This window comes from Pholcus phalangioides, unplaced genomic scaffold (assembly GCF_987345545.1).
Source record: "Pholcus phalangioides strain wild (caught in Gottingen) unplaced genomic scaffold, Ppha-v1.0 ptg000013l_1, whole genome shotgun sequence".
In the NCBI taxonomy this organism is placed as follows: domain Eukaryota; kingdom Metazoa; phylum Arthropoda; class Arachnida; order Araneae; family Pholcidae; genus Pholcus; species Pholcus phalangioides.
The window spans coordinates 5,837,595-5,855,341 of record NW_028301606.1 but is presented as its reverse complement, the minus strand read 5'-3'; the positions used below and the strand labels follow the sequence as shown (position 1 = coordinate 5,855,341).

Genomic DNA, 17,747 nt, shown 5'->3' with positions numbered 1-17,747 from the left:
ATATTTAGCTGATTTTTACTTGCTCTCGAAAAACCATAACGCCAGATTTCATCACTTAGCCCCACTCCCTGAATATAGTGGGGCGGGGGGGGGGCGTGATGAAGACCGTGCCCATATGGTCCTATGCGTTTATATTTCCTTGTACTATGCTAAAAAACGTTTCCTTCATGATATTTCACGAAAAAGTTTTATTTCTTCACATCTTTGTGTGTCCTCTGAACCAGCTGTCATGACTCCATTCTTCCACTTCGTTTCGACCTGCGGCCTCATTAGAGTATCCCGATGGCAATGCTGTCCAAGGTTCTTCCAGCATACTCATACCCCGTGGGGTAACCAGATTATATCTCTCATGGAGACAGAGCGGGAGTATGTTTGTTGATGGTGATGTCTAACGTTTAGAACCACTGAGGTAGGCCATTGGTAGCCCGATCGTCTTCTGGCAGCGGACGATCGTCTCCCCGGTAAGACTGAGTGGAAGCTGAAATCAGGGCCGTAACTCGCATTTTTCCAGGGGGAGGGGCTTTGGAGGGTGGCAGACTTAATTATGCCTTCACCATAAATGTCGATGGATATATAAAGGCGTTGTTTTGTTTCCCCTAAAATTTGCTTTCCGGGGCCGATTGCCCCCGTCGTCCTTTTTTAGCTGCGATTGCAACGAACCTGTATTTTTGAATTCGATTCGGATTTTTCAAGAACCAAAGAATCAATCCATTTTCCAAGAAATATATTTTTTTTTATTTGAGACTAAATTTTTAAAATCTGAAGAAGAACGTGTTCAACCCATATATGCAAACGTGAATGCAAGTGCAAATGGCATTGATGTATTCTGAGCACTGTGTGCTGTGACAGCCAGACGTAGTCATTAACGTCATAACATCGGCTTCAAATCTGACGGCGCTGGCGATCGATGTGGGAGGTGTACGTTTTCAGGGAGCGATTCGAATGACGGCGTGACCTCCATCAGTATAAGGGGTTGAAGTTCAATCTTGTAGATGCATTTCTTCTTGAAAAGCCGCTTCATCCTTTTCCAGATCTTGCTGAGCCTCCACCAGTTCGGCTCCCGTTTCTGCGGCCAGAACCGTTCGATGGTCAATGAATCCGCCCGGTAGAGCCCGGTGGCGCCGTGCTGTGACGACGACTGGTAATCGAAGATCATAGAATGTCGGCTGCCGTCTCTCGAGAAGTTGGTCGTCCTCGTTGCCTTGATGGTAAGTGTCCGCCAGAAGTTGTTCTTGCGGGGCTTACCAGTGTCAACCACTTCAACCACCGTCGACGAATCGTATTCCGTTCCGATCCGGGAAGAGATTTTCAAAGAGGAAGGATACCTTGTAAGATGTCTTTTTGGGTTGTTCCAGACGGCTAACGGACAATCTTTGTTGTGCAGGCAGTTTCCGCTTGTGTTGTGATCCACCAGGTAGTATGGCTCACCTGCATTGATCGGCTCCCTTTCCATGAGGTCAGCTCCGGAAAGTCTCCTCCAGTCGATGGTGAAGGAGTCTTCAAAGCTACCGTATTTCTGCAAACTTCTCTGCTCCCTCTCGACGATTTCGCACGTTTCAGATTCGATGCAGAGCCAGCTGCGCTCGTTCGGGTGACGATCTTTCGGTCTCGCTCCTTTGGTGATGTCCGGTCGGTCCACCGTGGAAATCGAATTTTTTGCATCCGACTTTTGAAGTGGCTCCGAAAACGAGCGGCGTGTCTTTGAGAATTGTGGATGGGCATCACCCCGATCGAACGAACCGTCACGAGCCGCCGAAAAGGGGTCGAATCCCTTCCGATACAGGTACGAGGTTAGGTCGGGTCTCACGATGGTGCGCACACAGAAAGTTTTCGTCCTGAACTTTCTGTAGCTGACGCTGTTCTCGATGTACTCGCTGTCTGCGGCGTATCGTAAACTGAGGTTTTTTTTATCCAGATCGATGTCGATCATTCCATCGGATGCTCTCCTATTTGCTAATTTTGTTGTTGTCATCTCTTGGGATGGACCGCCATAACTACTAACACGCTCTTGACTGTCATTCAGATGGAATATGCATTCCTCTTCCGCGGAAAAAAATCTTCTGCCACCGTCACATCGGGTGACGTCGGAACTACTCTCGCAAGATCTCTCTCTTTGTAACGTATTCTCCTTCAGCAGCATGTGGGATTGTATTTTATCCGACAGAATGTAAGAAATTTCTCTGCTGAATACGTTACTGCATTCGTGACCACTCAGTGACGCCCAACGTATCTCGAAAGAGTTCCACATCTCTTCGCTCTTGGTGACTTCACCTAACAAGCCGCCTTTGAGACCACCCTCCGAGTGTATGAGACGCTGGTACAAGTCCGCGGAATCCACCGTCGTTCCGGGGCGGTCTTCGATTCCTCCTACGATTCTCGGGTGGTTCGCATCGCTGCAGAAATTCCCATATTTCTCTCTGTAGGCGATGTGCAATCTGCTGAGATCTTCTAGTGACAGCTTCTCGCCATTGGAACCGAACAAGAGCAGCTCCATTTCTTTGTCGGAACATAGATTCGATACCTCTCCGTCGTCGTCGATGAAAGGCATGTAGTCGCAAGTTTCGGATGAGTTCGTCCAATCCACGTCGTCGTCGTCATGCCTCAGGCCCGATTCACCCGGTGCGTCGGTCCTATCAAAATTAACAATGACTTTATCGCTGGATATGGTTTGCTCAGGAAGCCAGATTTCCTCGTAGTTCTCTGTTTTTTCTTCGACATTGGAGTGATCTCCCTCCTTGTGGCAACAGCAAGTCTCGTAATGACTCCCCGTAAGTGGTAGATTAGTTTCTGTCGCAGGTGTGAATTGCACGTCCATTGGGATCATCACGTCATCCCCGAAGTAATTTCCGATAACGTCCTGATCTGACGAGACGAAACTGTGCCACTGGGCGTGAGAAGCAGATGACCTGAGGTAAGGGATTTCCGCCAAGAAAAGTTTCAGGAAATCGACGAGTTCCCTAACTTTGGACGGTGGCAAGACTTGTTTCGGGTGCTGGATTTTCAGGAAATCCTCCATCTCTCCCGGTTGCAAGAGCGACATGATGAAAGGCAGCATCTCGAAGTCGTAAGACTTCATACTGGACGTATACCGGACCACGGACTGCTTCGTGTACACTTGTAGGGTCAGGATGCCGTAGGTCCACATTTCGGCTAGGGTCGCGTCAACGATATCTTCGCGGTTAGTCTCTGAAACCAACTCCGGTGGTAGACAGCAAAGACCGACCCCGAAGTTGAACTTATCCGGTCGGATGGCCGTGGTGAGCGTCGAGAAATCCCCGAGCATGGCCGTGTCCGTATGTTGGTCTACCATGACATTCTCCTCTTTCAGGTCCCTGTGGACTAAGTGGTTGGTATGAAGATACTGAAGACCCCTTAGGGCGTCCCTCATGTACTTCTTCTTGCGATCGAAAGCGTCGGGACGTTCTTCGAAGTTCGTTTCGTAGACAAGCTCGTATAGGTCCTTACCTACGAACGGCATCAGATAGGCGATGTGCTCGTCCCGCAGAGGTAATCTCTCCAGGAGCCTCACGATGTACGAGTTCTTTAGCGTCGGCCATATCGACCACTCACCGTCGCTGACGTGCCGGACAACTTTCGCTGCGACGAAACCTAGACGTTCGTTCCCGGAGTCTCTAACCTTGAATACGACCCCGAAGGTCCCTTTACCCAGGACGCCGCTCACGATGAATCGGCCGCAATCCCTCAGTGCCTCCTCGCATCGTTTCGAATCTAGAAATAGAACTTCCTGCTTTATCGTTTCCACATCATCTGGCTGCTGCTGCTGTTGCTCCATTAATTTCTTGGGGTGCTCTCCAAACACAAACTTATCATGAATGAAATTCAAATCATACCTACGGTGTGTTGATTACATAAAGCTTATTTCGAATTTGGTGTGAAAAGACTTTGAATCGGATAGCGGAACCATGCTAATCGTCAACAACGTGGTTTTTTTTCTTTTGTGAAATAGTCCGTTGATACAAAAGCAGAAACCTTTGCAACGACTAGTGCGTCGAACGAAATACTTGAAGGGCATTATCAAAGCGAGGTGATTGAATCCATGCTTGGTATTCATTTCATCTAGATTCTAGATTATTCTTGTTCTATGGAAATTTATAGATAACAATTTCAGACCCTGGTGCCATAAATGTGTGGGTTGCTTTTCCTCACTGTATAATTTTTTCTTTTGCCCTCAGGGAGTTAAGCTCTGACTTGAAGGATTGTGTAAAAAATATGGTGAAGATGAGCTTTAGGGGTCTTTCATCAGAGGGCAGCACTTGAAGTAGAACTTCCAGGGGAGTTTTAAGATGACCTCCAGGAGAAAGTGCCTCCGGGAAAAATGTGATTTATTACATAAAATTTAGCGAAAAATTCTAAAAAAAATTAAATTGTATGTGGAGATGAATATACCCTGCATCATGATGGCTGAAAAATTTTGAGTACCAAAAAATTCAAAAACATTTTGAAAATTCCAAATAATGAATGATCGGGTCTGAAAGGAATAATAGATGGTGCGTCCCATAAGAATAGCGAGTAAAATAATAAAAAAATCAAGAAATAAAGGTACAAAGAACAAAAATGCATATTTTTCCAAAGTATCTCTCCTCATATGATGGCCTATAGCCCCATCGTTCGATCCACTTTTCAAAGCACGTAGAGAAGCCATTTTCCTAGAAACTGTCTCAGTGAACCCTATACAGATGAAATTTTTACCATTTCAGGACACTTTCTGAATATGTGTTGTCGCAGACTTTTCAGATCTGAAACATAATATGCAAATTATCTATAAAAATTATGATACGGAACCCCCCCCCCCCCAGCCCTTACACCATGGAATCTTGCACCATGTGATTTCTGGTTGTTTCCGACGTTGAAAATTATTAGTTATTTCAGCTGGGAAGGGTTCAATGAGTCAGTTCCTAGGCAAAGCCTTCTCTACTTGCTTTGAAAAGCGGATTTAATGGTGGAGCCATTGCATATCATCTGAGGGAAGATAATTTTAAAAAGAAGAAATTATTTTTTGCTGTACCAATAGTTCTTAATTTTTTTTTTGTCTTATGATTTTACTCTGCTTATACAACGTACCTTCTGCTATAACTTCCGGGCCAGGTCTGCCTTTCTGAAAACTTTGGAAATCGTGGTAAATACTCAAAAAGTCATCGCAGAAGCCGAAAAAAAGCCGTTATCCGATGTTTTCCTACATTTTGGAATAACATAAATTTCTAACAGTAACCCTAAATCATTCAAGTCGGATCCTGTTCAGTACAGTTGCAAAACTTAGGTCAAACAGCTCTCGACATATTCAAGCATTGCACAAAAACGTGAACTAAAATCGTTGCAGTTTTCGAGTTTGTGATTTTATATTTCAGAGTAGATTTGTGTTTTCTATACCGGGGCCGTAGTTCCCGCACAGAATTCAAGATATCGTAAGGCAGAGATTTCCAACGTAAAGTTTCTCGCAGAACTCTTGATAGTTATAAGAATAAGGCTGTTCTGCGGATTCCTTGATGATAGTGAGGCTTTTCTGCGGATTCCTTAACGATGATGAGGCTGTTCCACGTATCTCGAACAAATTTTGAATATTTATTCAAAAAAAATGTTGACCTACTTCCGTCTCAAAAGCAGTCCGTCTCTTCCGTCTCTTAGCTTGGGGTAAAATGAAATAGGTCATCTTCATCACCTCTTAATATACATATTTATTGTCATTAATTACATATTGTGCCAGATCTTATCGAGGAAGCCCCTATTCAACTGAGGTCCCCGCATAGCTCGCACAAATGGCCTAGGGTTGGTATTTTCTTTCCCCAAGACCCGAGATGATTTCCATCATTTTTTGTTTTTCACACTATAAGTTCATGATGGGGGTGTGAAGAGTCTGACTTGTAGGCCTATCAAAAATCTCAGCCTAGAGTCCTACCGTGAGAAGTTGGGCACTGGATCTCTTTGCCGGGCCCGGTTGAATTCATGGTTGGGACTCACGAGGCTGGAGCCCTGTGAGACTATAGGGAGGCATATTCACGAATCAAGAAGTTTGATTACAACCATCACCAGAAGAAATGCCCCCACACGAGAACTCTGAAACAAACTCTGAACTTGACTGAAATAATCATGATGCTAATCATTGAATTATAAGATACTCATCTGTGTGTTGTCGGTGAATATCTCCCGAGTACGAAATCAAGCATCTATCCTCAGTGGTTTGAGTGAACACCATATCCTCAACGGGGGTATGGCTGGCAGGGCTCTAGCACGAGGGGTCCTTGACAAATCTAAATTTTATTATCTTCTTTACACTATAATTTCAATATAGAGAAAGCCCTCCAAAGATCTCATTCCAGGGGACCCTGACTTGATGAGCAAGAAGATGCTTGCGGGGAAACAATTTTTTTTTTATTCCAACATGTAATGTGCCCTCTAACTTTTTTACAGATAAAAGGCACATTGTCTTTTTTTTTTTTTTTCATTTGCACAGGCCTGTCTCTCTGCACCAAGAGTTTCTATATCTGTGCGGAATGGCAAAATAGTATATGTGCTACCTTGCACAATATGGGGGGAAAACATTTTCTGCGCAGCAAAAACTCTATGTTCACGGAAGAATTCTCAGTCATTCTCAGCCCACTAACGTCTATATTTCGTAAACTTATTCACCATGAGAAAATGGTGTTCTTTCTTAGTCACTTTTCCCCACAGCCAATGAACGAATGAACGGATAAGAATAAAGTTTTATCAGCAAAAAATAGGAAAATAACTCTATTGCTCAGTTTTATATTACATGTGTGAGAAAGACATCAATGAAGTAGAACCCTTTTCACCACTTATCAAATAAAACTGTTACGATTATTCCATTGAAATTACCGACAGAATTTTTAATTAATGTGCTGCATGAAAAAAAACCCATAAAATATGATATTAGTTAATATTTTATAAGCACGTAGGAAACATCACTGAACCGCAACTCCTGCTGTCACCTATCAAATAAAAAAAACGAATAAATTTTATAATTCTTCGATTGAAATTGGTGACGTTTTTTTCAAATGATATACACCGCCTAAAAATGAAATAGGATATGATATCAATAAATATTATATGAGTAATGTTATTATAATTTATATTCGTAGAATTTTTAATAAAGTATAGTTTTACTTTAAATTTTTAACATTATTTATAATATTAGCATAATTTAGTTAAATTATTGTGCTTGCCTCAAATTTTAACAGTTGTTGCCCCCCCCTGCCCCCCCCCGTATCTCCGCCCATGGAGTCAGCCCTCCTTGACTTTTTGAAAATGTCGTCAAAGAGAATCCAGACCAGAATCGAAATGTTTCTGCTCTGAATTTTCTTTTACTGTACGTGCAGATTTTACTTGTCATTTCACAACAAACAAACAAGAACTGTTGAAGTTTCGCGACAAACTTGATTATTTAATATATATTATTCATAAAAATTATTTATTAATAGCATAACCACATAGTATTTTTCATGTGGCAAATTAATTGAAAAACAGTCACCAATTTCAATTGAAGAATTATACCAGTTATGTTTCTATTTGATATGTGACAGCAGGAGTTCAAATTCAGTGACGTCCAGTGATTATACAAATACAAATACAACGCCACAACAGGCAAATTGCCCAACGAGGTGGCTGACTTAAGAACATCATGGATCCCCGAGCCATTTTTTGGAGGCCCTACCTACTACTACTACACCACACATGCACCCCGCCCACACCCCCCCCCCGCGGAACCCCCCAACGAATCGGTACATGCGGGAATGTGCGTGTACGTGTAGTGACGTGAAGTTTTGTTGTTTCTCTGTAATGCTTGTTATGTGTAGTGCTGCCATCTGCCACAATGTTCAATGATTGCCTGAGAGAGGGGGGGGGGGTACGAAAATCAACCATTACTTAAAAAATTTTCTCACAGTAAATTTACTCAAGAAATTAATTCAATGAGTATAAAGGTCGCCGCTGCTGGATGAGGAGATACAACCCTAGAGGAAGACAGGGAGATACATGAAAATAAAACATGGTCTCCAAAAGGGGGGGACCATGGGCAAAAACAGGTGCTGGAGTAGACAACTGCATTGGAATTGAACTGTAATGGTGTATGCTACCTGTTTGGAAAGCTGCTCCTCGCATAAAGTGTACAATGTATAGAATTTCCGTGCCAGGGTTATGTTCTCCAAGAAGCCGCAGCTGGCTAGTTTCACTCTCATTATGATCTGCCGATCTGGTACCATCATGGCCACAGTCCGGAACTGAATCTTTAGGTTTTCCGGTAGTTCTTGACGACCTGCATACCCTGGATTCTTGGGATTAAGCGACAAATAACATTGCTATTAATTTTTTTCAACAACATACAGGAGTGCAAAATGTATTCAATGAACTCTGCAGAGTATTACCATAGTCAAGAATATCCCGAATTCATGATTCATGCGAATCGTGTCGCCATCGCTGAAGACAAAGGCGTCTTTCTTGTCCCTCTTGCATCCGAGCAGTATGGCTATCTGCTGGGCTGCCACAGAAAGAACGGGTAAATCGATTCGATTGAACTCGTCAAAACATCCCCAGGAACCGGATTGTGCCAAACCTGTCGGATAGAATCGTTTAGTTTGAAGAAAAACCAGCACTTTTGTTGTTTAATCATCATTATGATTTTTCTCATAACAAAAGAAATACATTAAATAGTTACGGAAATGTGACGATCGTCTCCAGTCATAGCACAAATAATATACCTTTGAAGATTCTTCCCAGCCCTCTATAGTCCATCTGATCTGAACAATTGAAGACCACAACGTATTTTCCGAGAGTCTTTCCCATGTCTTTGGTCGTTTCAGTTTTACCTGTTCCAGCTGGACCAGTCGGGGAACCTCCCATGTTCATTGCCAGAGCTTGGGCCAACGTGATATAGCATCTAACAAAATGGGAAATAAGAGGAAAAGTTCGGCTACACACTGACTGGTCATAAAAAGAAATAGTAATATATTTTATTATACCTACTGTGGAAGAAGACACGACCTGGGGGTTTTTTCTCGTCAGCCATAAAATCAAGTCTACTGAGTTTTTCATCATGCTGATATGATAACGTTTACTTATAAATGAATATATTTTTCTCTGAAGACGATTCTAGAATGATAATTCTAAAATACAGGGTGTCCGGGTTAAAGGTCCTCCTAACCAGAATATGGCTTGTCTCAACGAAAAGATATAGATAGGTCCGCTCACAACCCCGGACTGACGCAAAGCACCTTACTTCCGTTACCTCAAAAGAGGCGGAGTTGTGTCGGAAAAGTTGGCAAAGAATTATAGTGGTGGCTCCCCTTGCCCCGTGCTCGCAAGTTTCGAATTATTCGCGTCGTTCTCCCCATGAAGACAGATATAAATAAGCGCAAGAGTTAAAGGTACAAAAAGTAATGGCTTATAAGAGAGAAAGAGCACACATATGCTTAGCAATGAAAATTGCTGCGCCATCGATAGGGAATTGCTCCAAATTTTTCTACCAAAGTCACGCGTGCACACTGTGAATAGCTGCTTTGAGACGCTCTTCGTAGCAGTCGCACTAACTGCCAGCATTGGACACACCGTGGTCGGCAAAAGTTTCCTGCGGTTTTTCAATTTTCAAGAAGCAAATAGGGGTCGATTTCTCATCTCAAAGTTGAAACAGCATGTGCAGCAGCCGATTTAATAACATCTCAAATGCTACTAAATAATTGGCAAACGATCGTATGGGTACTTGTATAACTATAAGCCTTTTGGATACCTTCAGCCCGGACACCCTGTATATCTGAGACCGTAGAAAGTATCTGAAAGAACATGAGTCATCATTCAGGGAATCTCCGTCCAACTAAAAAAGGCCAACTTATAAATTCAATGGATTTCACATGGAACTGATATCTCAGAACTGACTGAGGAGTCATTTGACTCTACCTGAACGCACCAAAGATCTCAGTGAAAAACATGGCTCAAATTTTTCTAGAAATAAATATTGAGAAATACGCATTTTGCGCGATCTCATAAAATGAATGCCAGAACGAATGCGTTATTTTGTTAACCCTCAGCTTGCTCCCACCATTCAGGGGTGATCTGGATTTTTTTCCTTTAGAACAAATGAAGTTCTAAAAATGACATATAGATGGCGATAGCATATATATCCTAGTTTTATATATATTTTTACTATTTCTCTACTTTTTAGCAGATTTTCTTGTACTATGTAGGACGGAGGTACTTTGTTGTGTAGTGGTAGAATTGGTAGAATGTGTGCCTGCCACCGTACACTGATACGTCGGTGGTTGTAAGTTCGAACCCAGATTCTCTGTTAATATAAAACCGTTTTTTTTTTCGATTTATAGCCTACAGTCGAAACAGAACGTCGAGGGACTGAAATAAAATATTCTATTGTAGATAGATTTCCCGTGTTTTTTATGAAATTGCGCATAAAATCATTAATCAATGAAGGGACTGTTTTTTGATTCCGCTGAAGAGAGGATTTCAGTCTCACCCTGTGGCTGTCTTATATAAGTTTCACTGTATTTGCAATGTATGTGTGCGTTTCATGGTCATCTATCATGACTGAAAAAAGGGGATTTTTTACTTAGCTGTCTTGAAAGAGCAGCTTTACTCCGACTATTCAGGGTTAAAGGAGATCCAACAGAGTTACAGAGGAAGTTTGTTTTCCCCTTTTTAGCCAGGCAAATTGTGTATGTAGCATGGTATACTTATATACTTAAGATATATCGAAAAGGAGAGAGAGAGAGAAAGAGTTGATTTGTACTCACCGATCCGTTAGTGGAGTTATGACCAGTCTCTCCGTGCAACCGATGAACTCATTCTGGTAGACGAATCGTACGTCCGTGATCTTGATAACAGTCTCGTCGGAGCTGTCGTCAAAGTAGAAGCGGGACTGCCTTTGCCATTCGAAATCCATCAAATTGGAGACTTTCGATTGACACTGGCGACGGATATGAAAAAAAACAGTGACTCAATGTTTACATTGCTGGAGCAAATGAAAATGTCCTACTGACAGAATGGATGAATCGAAAGCATATGTTACTACCAGTTCGTTGAAGATGTCCCTCTGGTGGACGTGGATGGTTATGAAAGTCTCGAATTTCGTTCTTTCGGAAGTTGTCAACTCTATGGTCGTCTCCTGAATAAGTGTATTCAACAGATCCAAGAATAGAGAGTTTGTGTCAGCCATGACTCTCTTGTCGTGGCTCGAGTAACGGAGAGCATTCTCTGATTCAGACGTCCACGTCATCTGGAGGACCAGTTGACCAACCTGTGAGAACACCGAAGAATATTCTTGTTTACCAGCCGTACTCGGCCCCCAGTCCTTATACATACTATACAATTTACAAATGCATTTTTGTGAACTGTAAATGTGAATTTTTCTTCACGTTCCTGGTATCTATGTGTTTTGGTGCTGCCATCTATTTCCTTAAACGAAACTGGCAAATGAAATAACATTCTAATTTGTGGAATAATATTTGAATGATGTTTTAAATTCTATTACTCGCTTATGGCGAGGTTTCCACGGAAAAAGTCTAGCTTCACCGTGTGCGGAAAGTTCAGCGACAACAGTTCACCGACGTGACTATTTCTCCGCTAGGAAAAATTCACCGAAAAGCATTTCATCGACAGTGACATAGTGAGTTGGATGAGCAGGAGAGTGAGTAAATAAGCAAGTGAGTCAGGAGGATTGAGCAGTTGAGCAAATGCGTAAGTGGATGAGCGAGTGAGGGAGTTGGTGAGCAAGTGAATAGGGGTAAATCGATACGTTCACATGTGCAAATATTGCGGTAGCATCGGGACTTCTAGCACCCACTCGACAACTTTTTTACTTCGTAAGGAAAGAAATGGAGGGCAGTCATTGGTGAAAATTCTCGAAGCCGGTTTTAAACTCGCTTTTTTTATTTCTCATGTGAACGGGGTTAATGAGTGAGTGAACAGACGAGCAAGTGATAGGTGAGCGAGTGAGTGAGTCATTCATTCGGTCACTCATTCATTCATGCAGTCCCTCACTCAGTAACCTATATGGTTAATCACTCACTCACTAGCTCATTCACTATTTTATTCGGTCACTCACTCACACATTCACTCACTTCCTGAATCACTCGGTCACTCACTCTCTGGTGATGATTTGTTGTTGGAGAATTTTCAAAGCGGTGAATTTTTCCTGTCGTTGAATTTTCTTATCAGTGAATTTCATGGTGGTAAATTGTTGGAGGCTAATTCTCCGTAAATCTAGCTTCACAGGGTCTGAAGCTGTCTAAAATATTCCACTTATATTAGTGGAATATTAAAAACTTCTGAAGAATTTTCACGGCTTTTTATTACTTCGTCGTTAATTCTTCTTGTCTGATTTTGTACCACATTATCATTGGGTTCTGAAATTTGGCACCAAAATATAAAAAACAAGCACTCAGAGATCGTCCAAAGGTGTACCTGAGCCAATTGCGTCCGCAGCAGTCGCATCAATGAAAAATCCGATTTGTTAGTAGATTGGACGGCTTCTCGGATGAGGGAGTGCAACGACTTTTGAGACATCTTCAACAGTGACGTCAGCCAAGACTCTGCGTTGCCTTCAGCTTTTACGGGTCTGTCGAGCTGCCGTCGAAAAAATAAAAAGAAGTACATATTCTATATACAGGGTGGTTATAATTAGTTTCCGTACTCAGTAGTTTCTCCTAAAAAACTGCTTATCCGTATATAGCCAAATTCATAGACCATGGGAGAAGGATTTACGAAAAAAAAGCTTAATTTTCGACCACCAGGTGAAAAAATGATGCTTTTTTATTGCATTTTACATTTTCCCATGGTCCACGTAGCATATATACCAAGCTTGAATGAAATACATCTACCAGAACGGGAGCTATATAGGTCTGAGTAGTTTCAATATAATGACACTGGAAAAGGCATTCTTGTTGTAAATAAATAATTATATCTTATCTATTACTACTTATCATCACAACCTATAAACGGCAATTATCAAAATTTTGAGCTTTCATTCTGACGCGTGGAAGGATGGAGGGGACACTTGTCTGCACAGAGAGAGGGAGACCGACCGAAGGGGGAAAAACTGAGCGATGGCGCGAAAAAAGTAAACAACCATACTGCACTTGCGCAGATAACACAAGGTGCGAAAATTCCAATCTAAGCGTAGCGTAATCATCCAACTCCTCCTAGAGATAGAAGGCCTCCGCAGTCTGCTTGTGACGTCAGTAAGTATTCCATTTTCCTCAGACCATTGAGGGAAAAAAATTCCCTTCTCGTGCCAGTATCATTGTTGTGAGGAAAAGAAATGATCGGGCTCAGAACTGGCGATTTCTATGCCCCACAACCAATCACCATGCGGTGTTTGTGAGCTAATCAGGATGATTCCATTCCAAAATAAGAAGGAACGAAATTAGATGCTGTGTTTCAAAATGTGGCAAACTTGCTAGGTAATCTGAATGACGTTTATGGCAAATAGTGCAGAGACCTTCTATCTCTAGGAGGTGCTGAACCATCGCGGTTCCTCGTTCGTCTGCTGATGTAGCTCGTTCAAGATCGTTTGCAGGTGGATGACGTTGTCTTACTTTCTGTGCAATAATATCAGTCTATCGGACAACTACCACTAAATCACACCTGCACCTCGTCCACATTCCTCTGCAGACTTCTAAAGAACTGGTGCATGTTGGGATGTACGTGTCTGTGTTGTGAACCTGACGTGAAGTTTGTTTCTGTTTAATGCATGTTATATTACTGCCACATGCAATCTATTTTTCGAGCTATGAGTGAAGTGTAATGATTGAAGATTTTACCGTTGTAAGCCTGTTGCTCCCTGTGGCGAGACTTGTTGACGGGAGATCGGCTTACATTCGCGCCTCGAAGTTTGGAGCCGCAGAAAACCAACTTCAGCCGACCTCCGCTGTGGCGACGGTGGGGTTCAAACCCAGGTCCTCGCGATGAAGGTCCGAATACTGAGAACTGCTTTCGACTAGCTCATCGCTTCAAGTCGTTTCCAGTGGACGACCGACCTTATGCTTCGAAATGAAGTGGCGGAATGTGTTGTAATACTTTGGAGACTGCCACGGTCTCATTGCAAATAAGAGACAATGGTTTTTATCCTTTATAACTGTGAAAAATAAATGAGTATGGTTTTATATAATAATTATTGCATCTTTATTACACACTTTTGCTCCATTTTTTTTTCTTTTCTTTTTTTAAAGTGAAACTTCTATAGCGACGTAAGAGAGAAAGAGACGTAAGAGTAAAAGTTTGTGAGGGAAAGGAAACCATCACAAAATGTGAAGTGCTTTCTTTTTTCCCTTGAAACCCATTCCGTATAATAACTGATCCTGTGATGAAGTTCCGAGAAGCAGATAGGTTGTGCTGGGGAGAATGTCAATAGACATTCCGCCATGTAAGTAAATAAGGAAGATGGGGTTGGATGGTTTGTGTCGGACAAAGACAGTTTATGACTTTCCCATACATCCTCCCTGTGACGCCACACCCCCCTGGCCACACAAGAATATATTTCGCACGCGAATGCATGTTTTGTGATAACGAAAGTTATCAGTGGTCTAGGGCGTTAACCCGGAAAGTGAAAGGACATGGATTCGATTCCCCGGTGGGGCAGTTGAATTTTCTCTCTTTCCAAAAATCATATCCTCGCACAGCCAGCTGTTAAAATGAAAACATTGAATATTTTTTTTCAAAACACTGAAATTGAAAATTTTTATACTATTATTTCAAAATCTGCTGCGCACCAGATGTGGCCCGTGGGCCGTCGTTTGCCCATCGCTAAACTAATCAATTAAAACAATTTTTTGCGGTGAATGAAATACTCAAAAGCGTACTTTTTGGAGGTACTAACAACGCCGATTTCGAAAAGATGCCAACAGCAGCAGCAGCATAAATTTGATGGCACGTGATCATAATGTTGCCTGTCAATGTAACGATGATCCCTCTACAACGATATTTTTCTTATTCCGGAGAATATCGTTACACCAAGGTTTCACTATATTAGATTTTCCCCCATTTGCGAATAAAAAAGTGCTGTATATTTCAGTCAGTATATATTTCTTCTCTAAAAATATATATTTACAGTTATTTTTTCTCCTTCAGAAGAGATGACGGCCAATATCTTGTTGTAGTCGTTTTCTTCAAATTCCAGTGATTTAGTGTTATCGAAGATGCTGAGAAGGTGCGACTGCATGGCGTGGGAATCACTCGACTGACCTAAAATTTCAAGAAGTGCCGGATCCGATATGAAGAAAAATCTCGGGAACATCAGACGCTTTTTTTCCAGGTATCTAATGAAAATAAAAACCCAATAATAAAAACAATGGCATATATTTTTTTACTTCAATCAGACTATTTACCATTTTCTATGGGCTGTATAATAGTATTTCTTTCGCTCACCCACTCAAGGATTTCTGACATATCTCCAACTGTTCCTGTAGATAAGGTAAAAGCTGTCTCAGAGTATCGTCCCCGGCGCAACATTCGACAACGTTCGGCTTCTCGTGAGCTCGAGCCATCACTTTCACCCATGACTTGTCCGTTGCGTTGAATCTCTTAGCCTCCTAGTGGGAACAAAGCTCAACAATTGAAATGCAATTGCGAAATTGATGAACTATGACTCTTAAAAATGTATTTACGGAGAGCCTGTTCATCAACGATTCTTTTATAAACACAACTTTCCTAAAGCCGGGTTTTCCTAGGAGTAGAACTTTTGCGCCGTGTGCAGCGTAGAAACGCTGATTGGTTAAAAACTTGAAATTCAGGTTTTTTTGACCAATCAGCGTTTTCACGCTGCGCGCGCTGTAGAAACCTGCTCCTAGGAAAACCCGGCTTAAGATATCCATGCGAATCTGCCTCAGTGAAACTGATAGATTTTGCTGTCAACTGAGATGAGTTAGTTACCACGCACCCATGCCAGACCTGTGCAGTCAAAGATTAGCAGGTAATGTTAGATGCAAATTTGAACACGTATAATGGATTGTTTATTGTTCAGAAGAAGGGTAAAATAATATTTGAATCGGTGTGATCAGCTGTTGTGAGATAATTCAGTTTGAATTTGGTACGTAAAAGTTTACCGATAAAATTGTTTGTCATCCGGTCCTGCCACCTATTGACGTGTTAAAGAATGTATGCTATCTATTTTTAACGATTCTAAAATTATTTTTTAAATGAATCTAAAAATATTTGTTTCAATAATTCTGAGCCGTCGCTGGATCGTAAAACGGGGTTCTGTTTTACGGTCCTGGCTCATTTCTGTTCTTTGAGGTTCGATTTTCTGTCAGTAAAAAGACGATAGCAGCTCATATTAGTGACTTATTTGAGAAGTTGATTCTTCTCTCAGTATGTGCAGTTCAAAGCTATGCATTTTTATTAGAATTTATGTTTTTTTAAAAATCCATCACATACATGCAAAATTCCAAATTTGTATTTCTGATGTCATAAGATTATATTTTTTCTGTAATTGTGCTGTTATTATTATTTATTGTTTTTCCACCCTCAGAAATATTTTTTGAATCATTACGTGGGTGCAAAACCCTTGAGAATCTCCGGTCAAGAGCCTAGACAGCTGTTGAAGTTCCCTCGATCAACGGCGTTTTGCTGTTTCGTCTGAATCCTACTCTTGAATTGTGACTACATTGCACAATGAAGACCAGACACGCCCCACTTTCCCACTCAGAGAGATATCGAAGCGTTCCCGGAGGGCGGGTGTATCCGGAAACTTATTAATTTATGTGAAAATAACAAACAACGATATTTTATACATGCATGTATATACAGTAATGAATCCAATCTAGATTATACCAATTTCATTGATTTTCAGTATAAGCAATCACGCCGGAATAATATATAGATTGTCGTTTACATGGCCGGTGCCTCCATTTCATTCACGGCCGCTTGAGTGTAAATTATATTTTTATTAGGTGTCAGGAAACAGCCAATGCTTGTCTTCTTGACCATTTATAAATTATACTTTTTAATAGATATCCGTACTACCTCTATTTTTGGCTCATAAGGCGCCAACAAGAGAGGCAGTACGGATACCTGTTACTTCTGTGACTAGCATCCTCATAAGTCTGTGGATTGTCTAGCTTCTATAGCGCTGGCATTAATATTGATGATTCGAGAGTGTACGGGAAAAGACTGGCAACATTTTACTCACTTTCGGCAGCTGTTTGGCTATGTCTCCACCCATGAACACTGCTTCTAGATAAATCCACATGTTCTGAGTAAAGAGCCATCTCTCTAGTATTTCGTTAGTGCTCGATAAATCTTGAATCCATTTTTGTATGTGGTTCCTGAAAGGGCCGTTGTATCTGCGAAGAACCAAAATGAATATTATAAGAAGATTATAAATCCATTGATGTACATACGTTTAGCTATAGGCTAATCATTATGTCGGGTGAGACATGAAGTAAAGGGGATACATCTGGATCTTCTCACCCTTGATGGAATTACGAATAAATTAGAAGAAGGACGTCCACTGCAATATACAAATGCATTCAAGTTGGAAGTTTGTAGATGAGCAAACTGATGTAATTGGTATATTATCAATCGCGGATATTTGAAACGGTAAGCAATCGCCCATCCCCCATATTTTCTTTTAGTCCGGTCGTCCACTGGAACCGCCAAATGCGGAAAGCTACGCGACAGGCAACACCTGACATTGAGTCTAACGATATCCTCAGTGAGACATCTGGCACAAACTGTGAGAAGACCCTCTTTTAAATATAAATAAATAATTATAT

The 17,747-nt window shown here is 41.5% G+C and overlaps 1 protein-coding gene across 1 annotated transcript in view; it reads right to left on the bottom strand.

Annotated features, from left to right (window-relative positions):
• Positions 1–17,747, bottom strand: part of LOC149078498 (dynein axonemal heavy chain 5-like) — a 146,803-nt gene that overhangs the window by 89,473 nt on the left and 39,583 nt on the right. The window contains exons 25-33 of the mRNA XM_089241005.1: positions 17,162–17,315; positions 15,400–15,563; positions 15,083–15,290; positions 12,439–12,600; positions 11,048–11,272; positions 10,770–10,942; positions 8,730–8,908; positions 8,397–8,584; positions 8,109–8,303 (exon numbers count right to left, since the gene is read on the bottom strand). Coding sequence (XP_089097131.1) covers positions 8,109–8,303; positions 8,397–8,584; positions 8,730–8,908; positions 10,770–10,942; positions 11,048–11,272; positions 12,439–12,600; positions 15,083–15,290; positions 15,400–15,563; positions 17,162–17,315 — 1,648 coding nt within the window. The remainder of the gene's footprint in view (positions 1–8,108; positions 8,304–8,396; positions 8,585–8,729; positions 8,909–10,769; positions 10,943–11,047; positions 11,273–12,438; positions 12,601–15,082; positions 15,291–15,399; positions 15,564–17,161; positions 17,316–17,747) is intronic.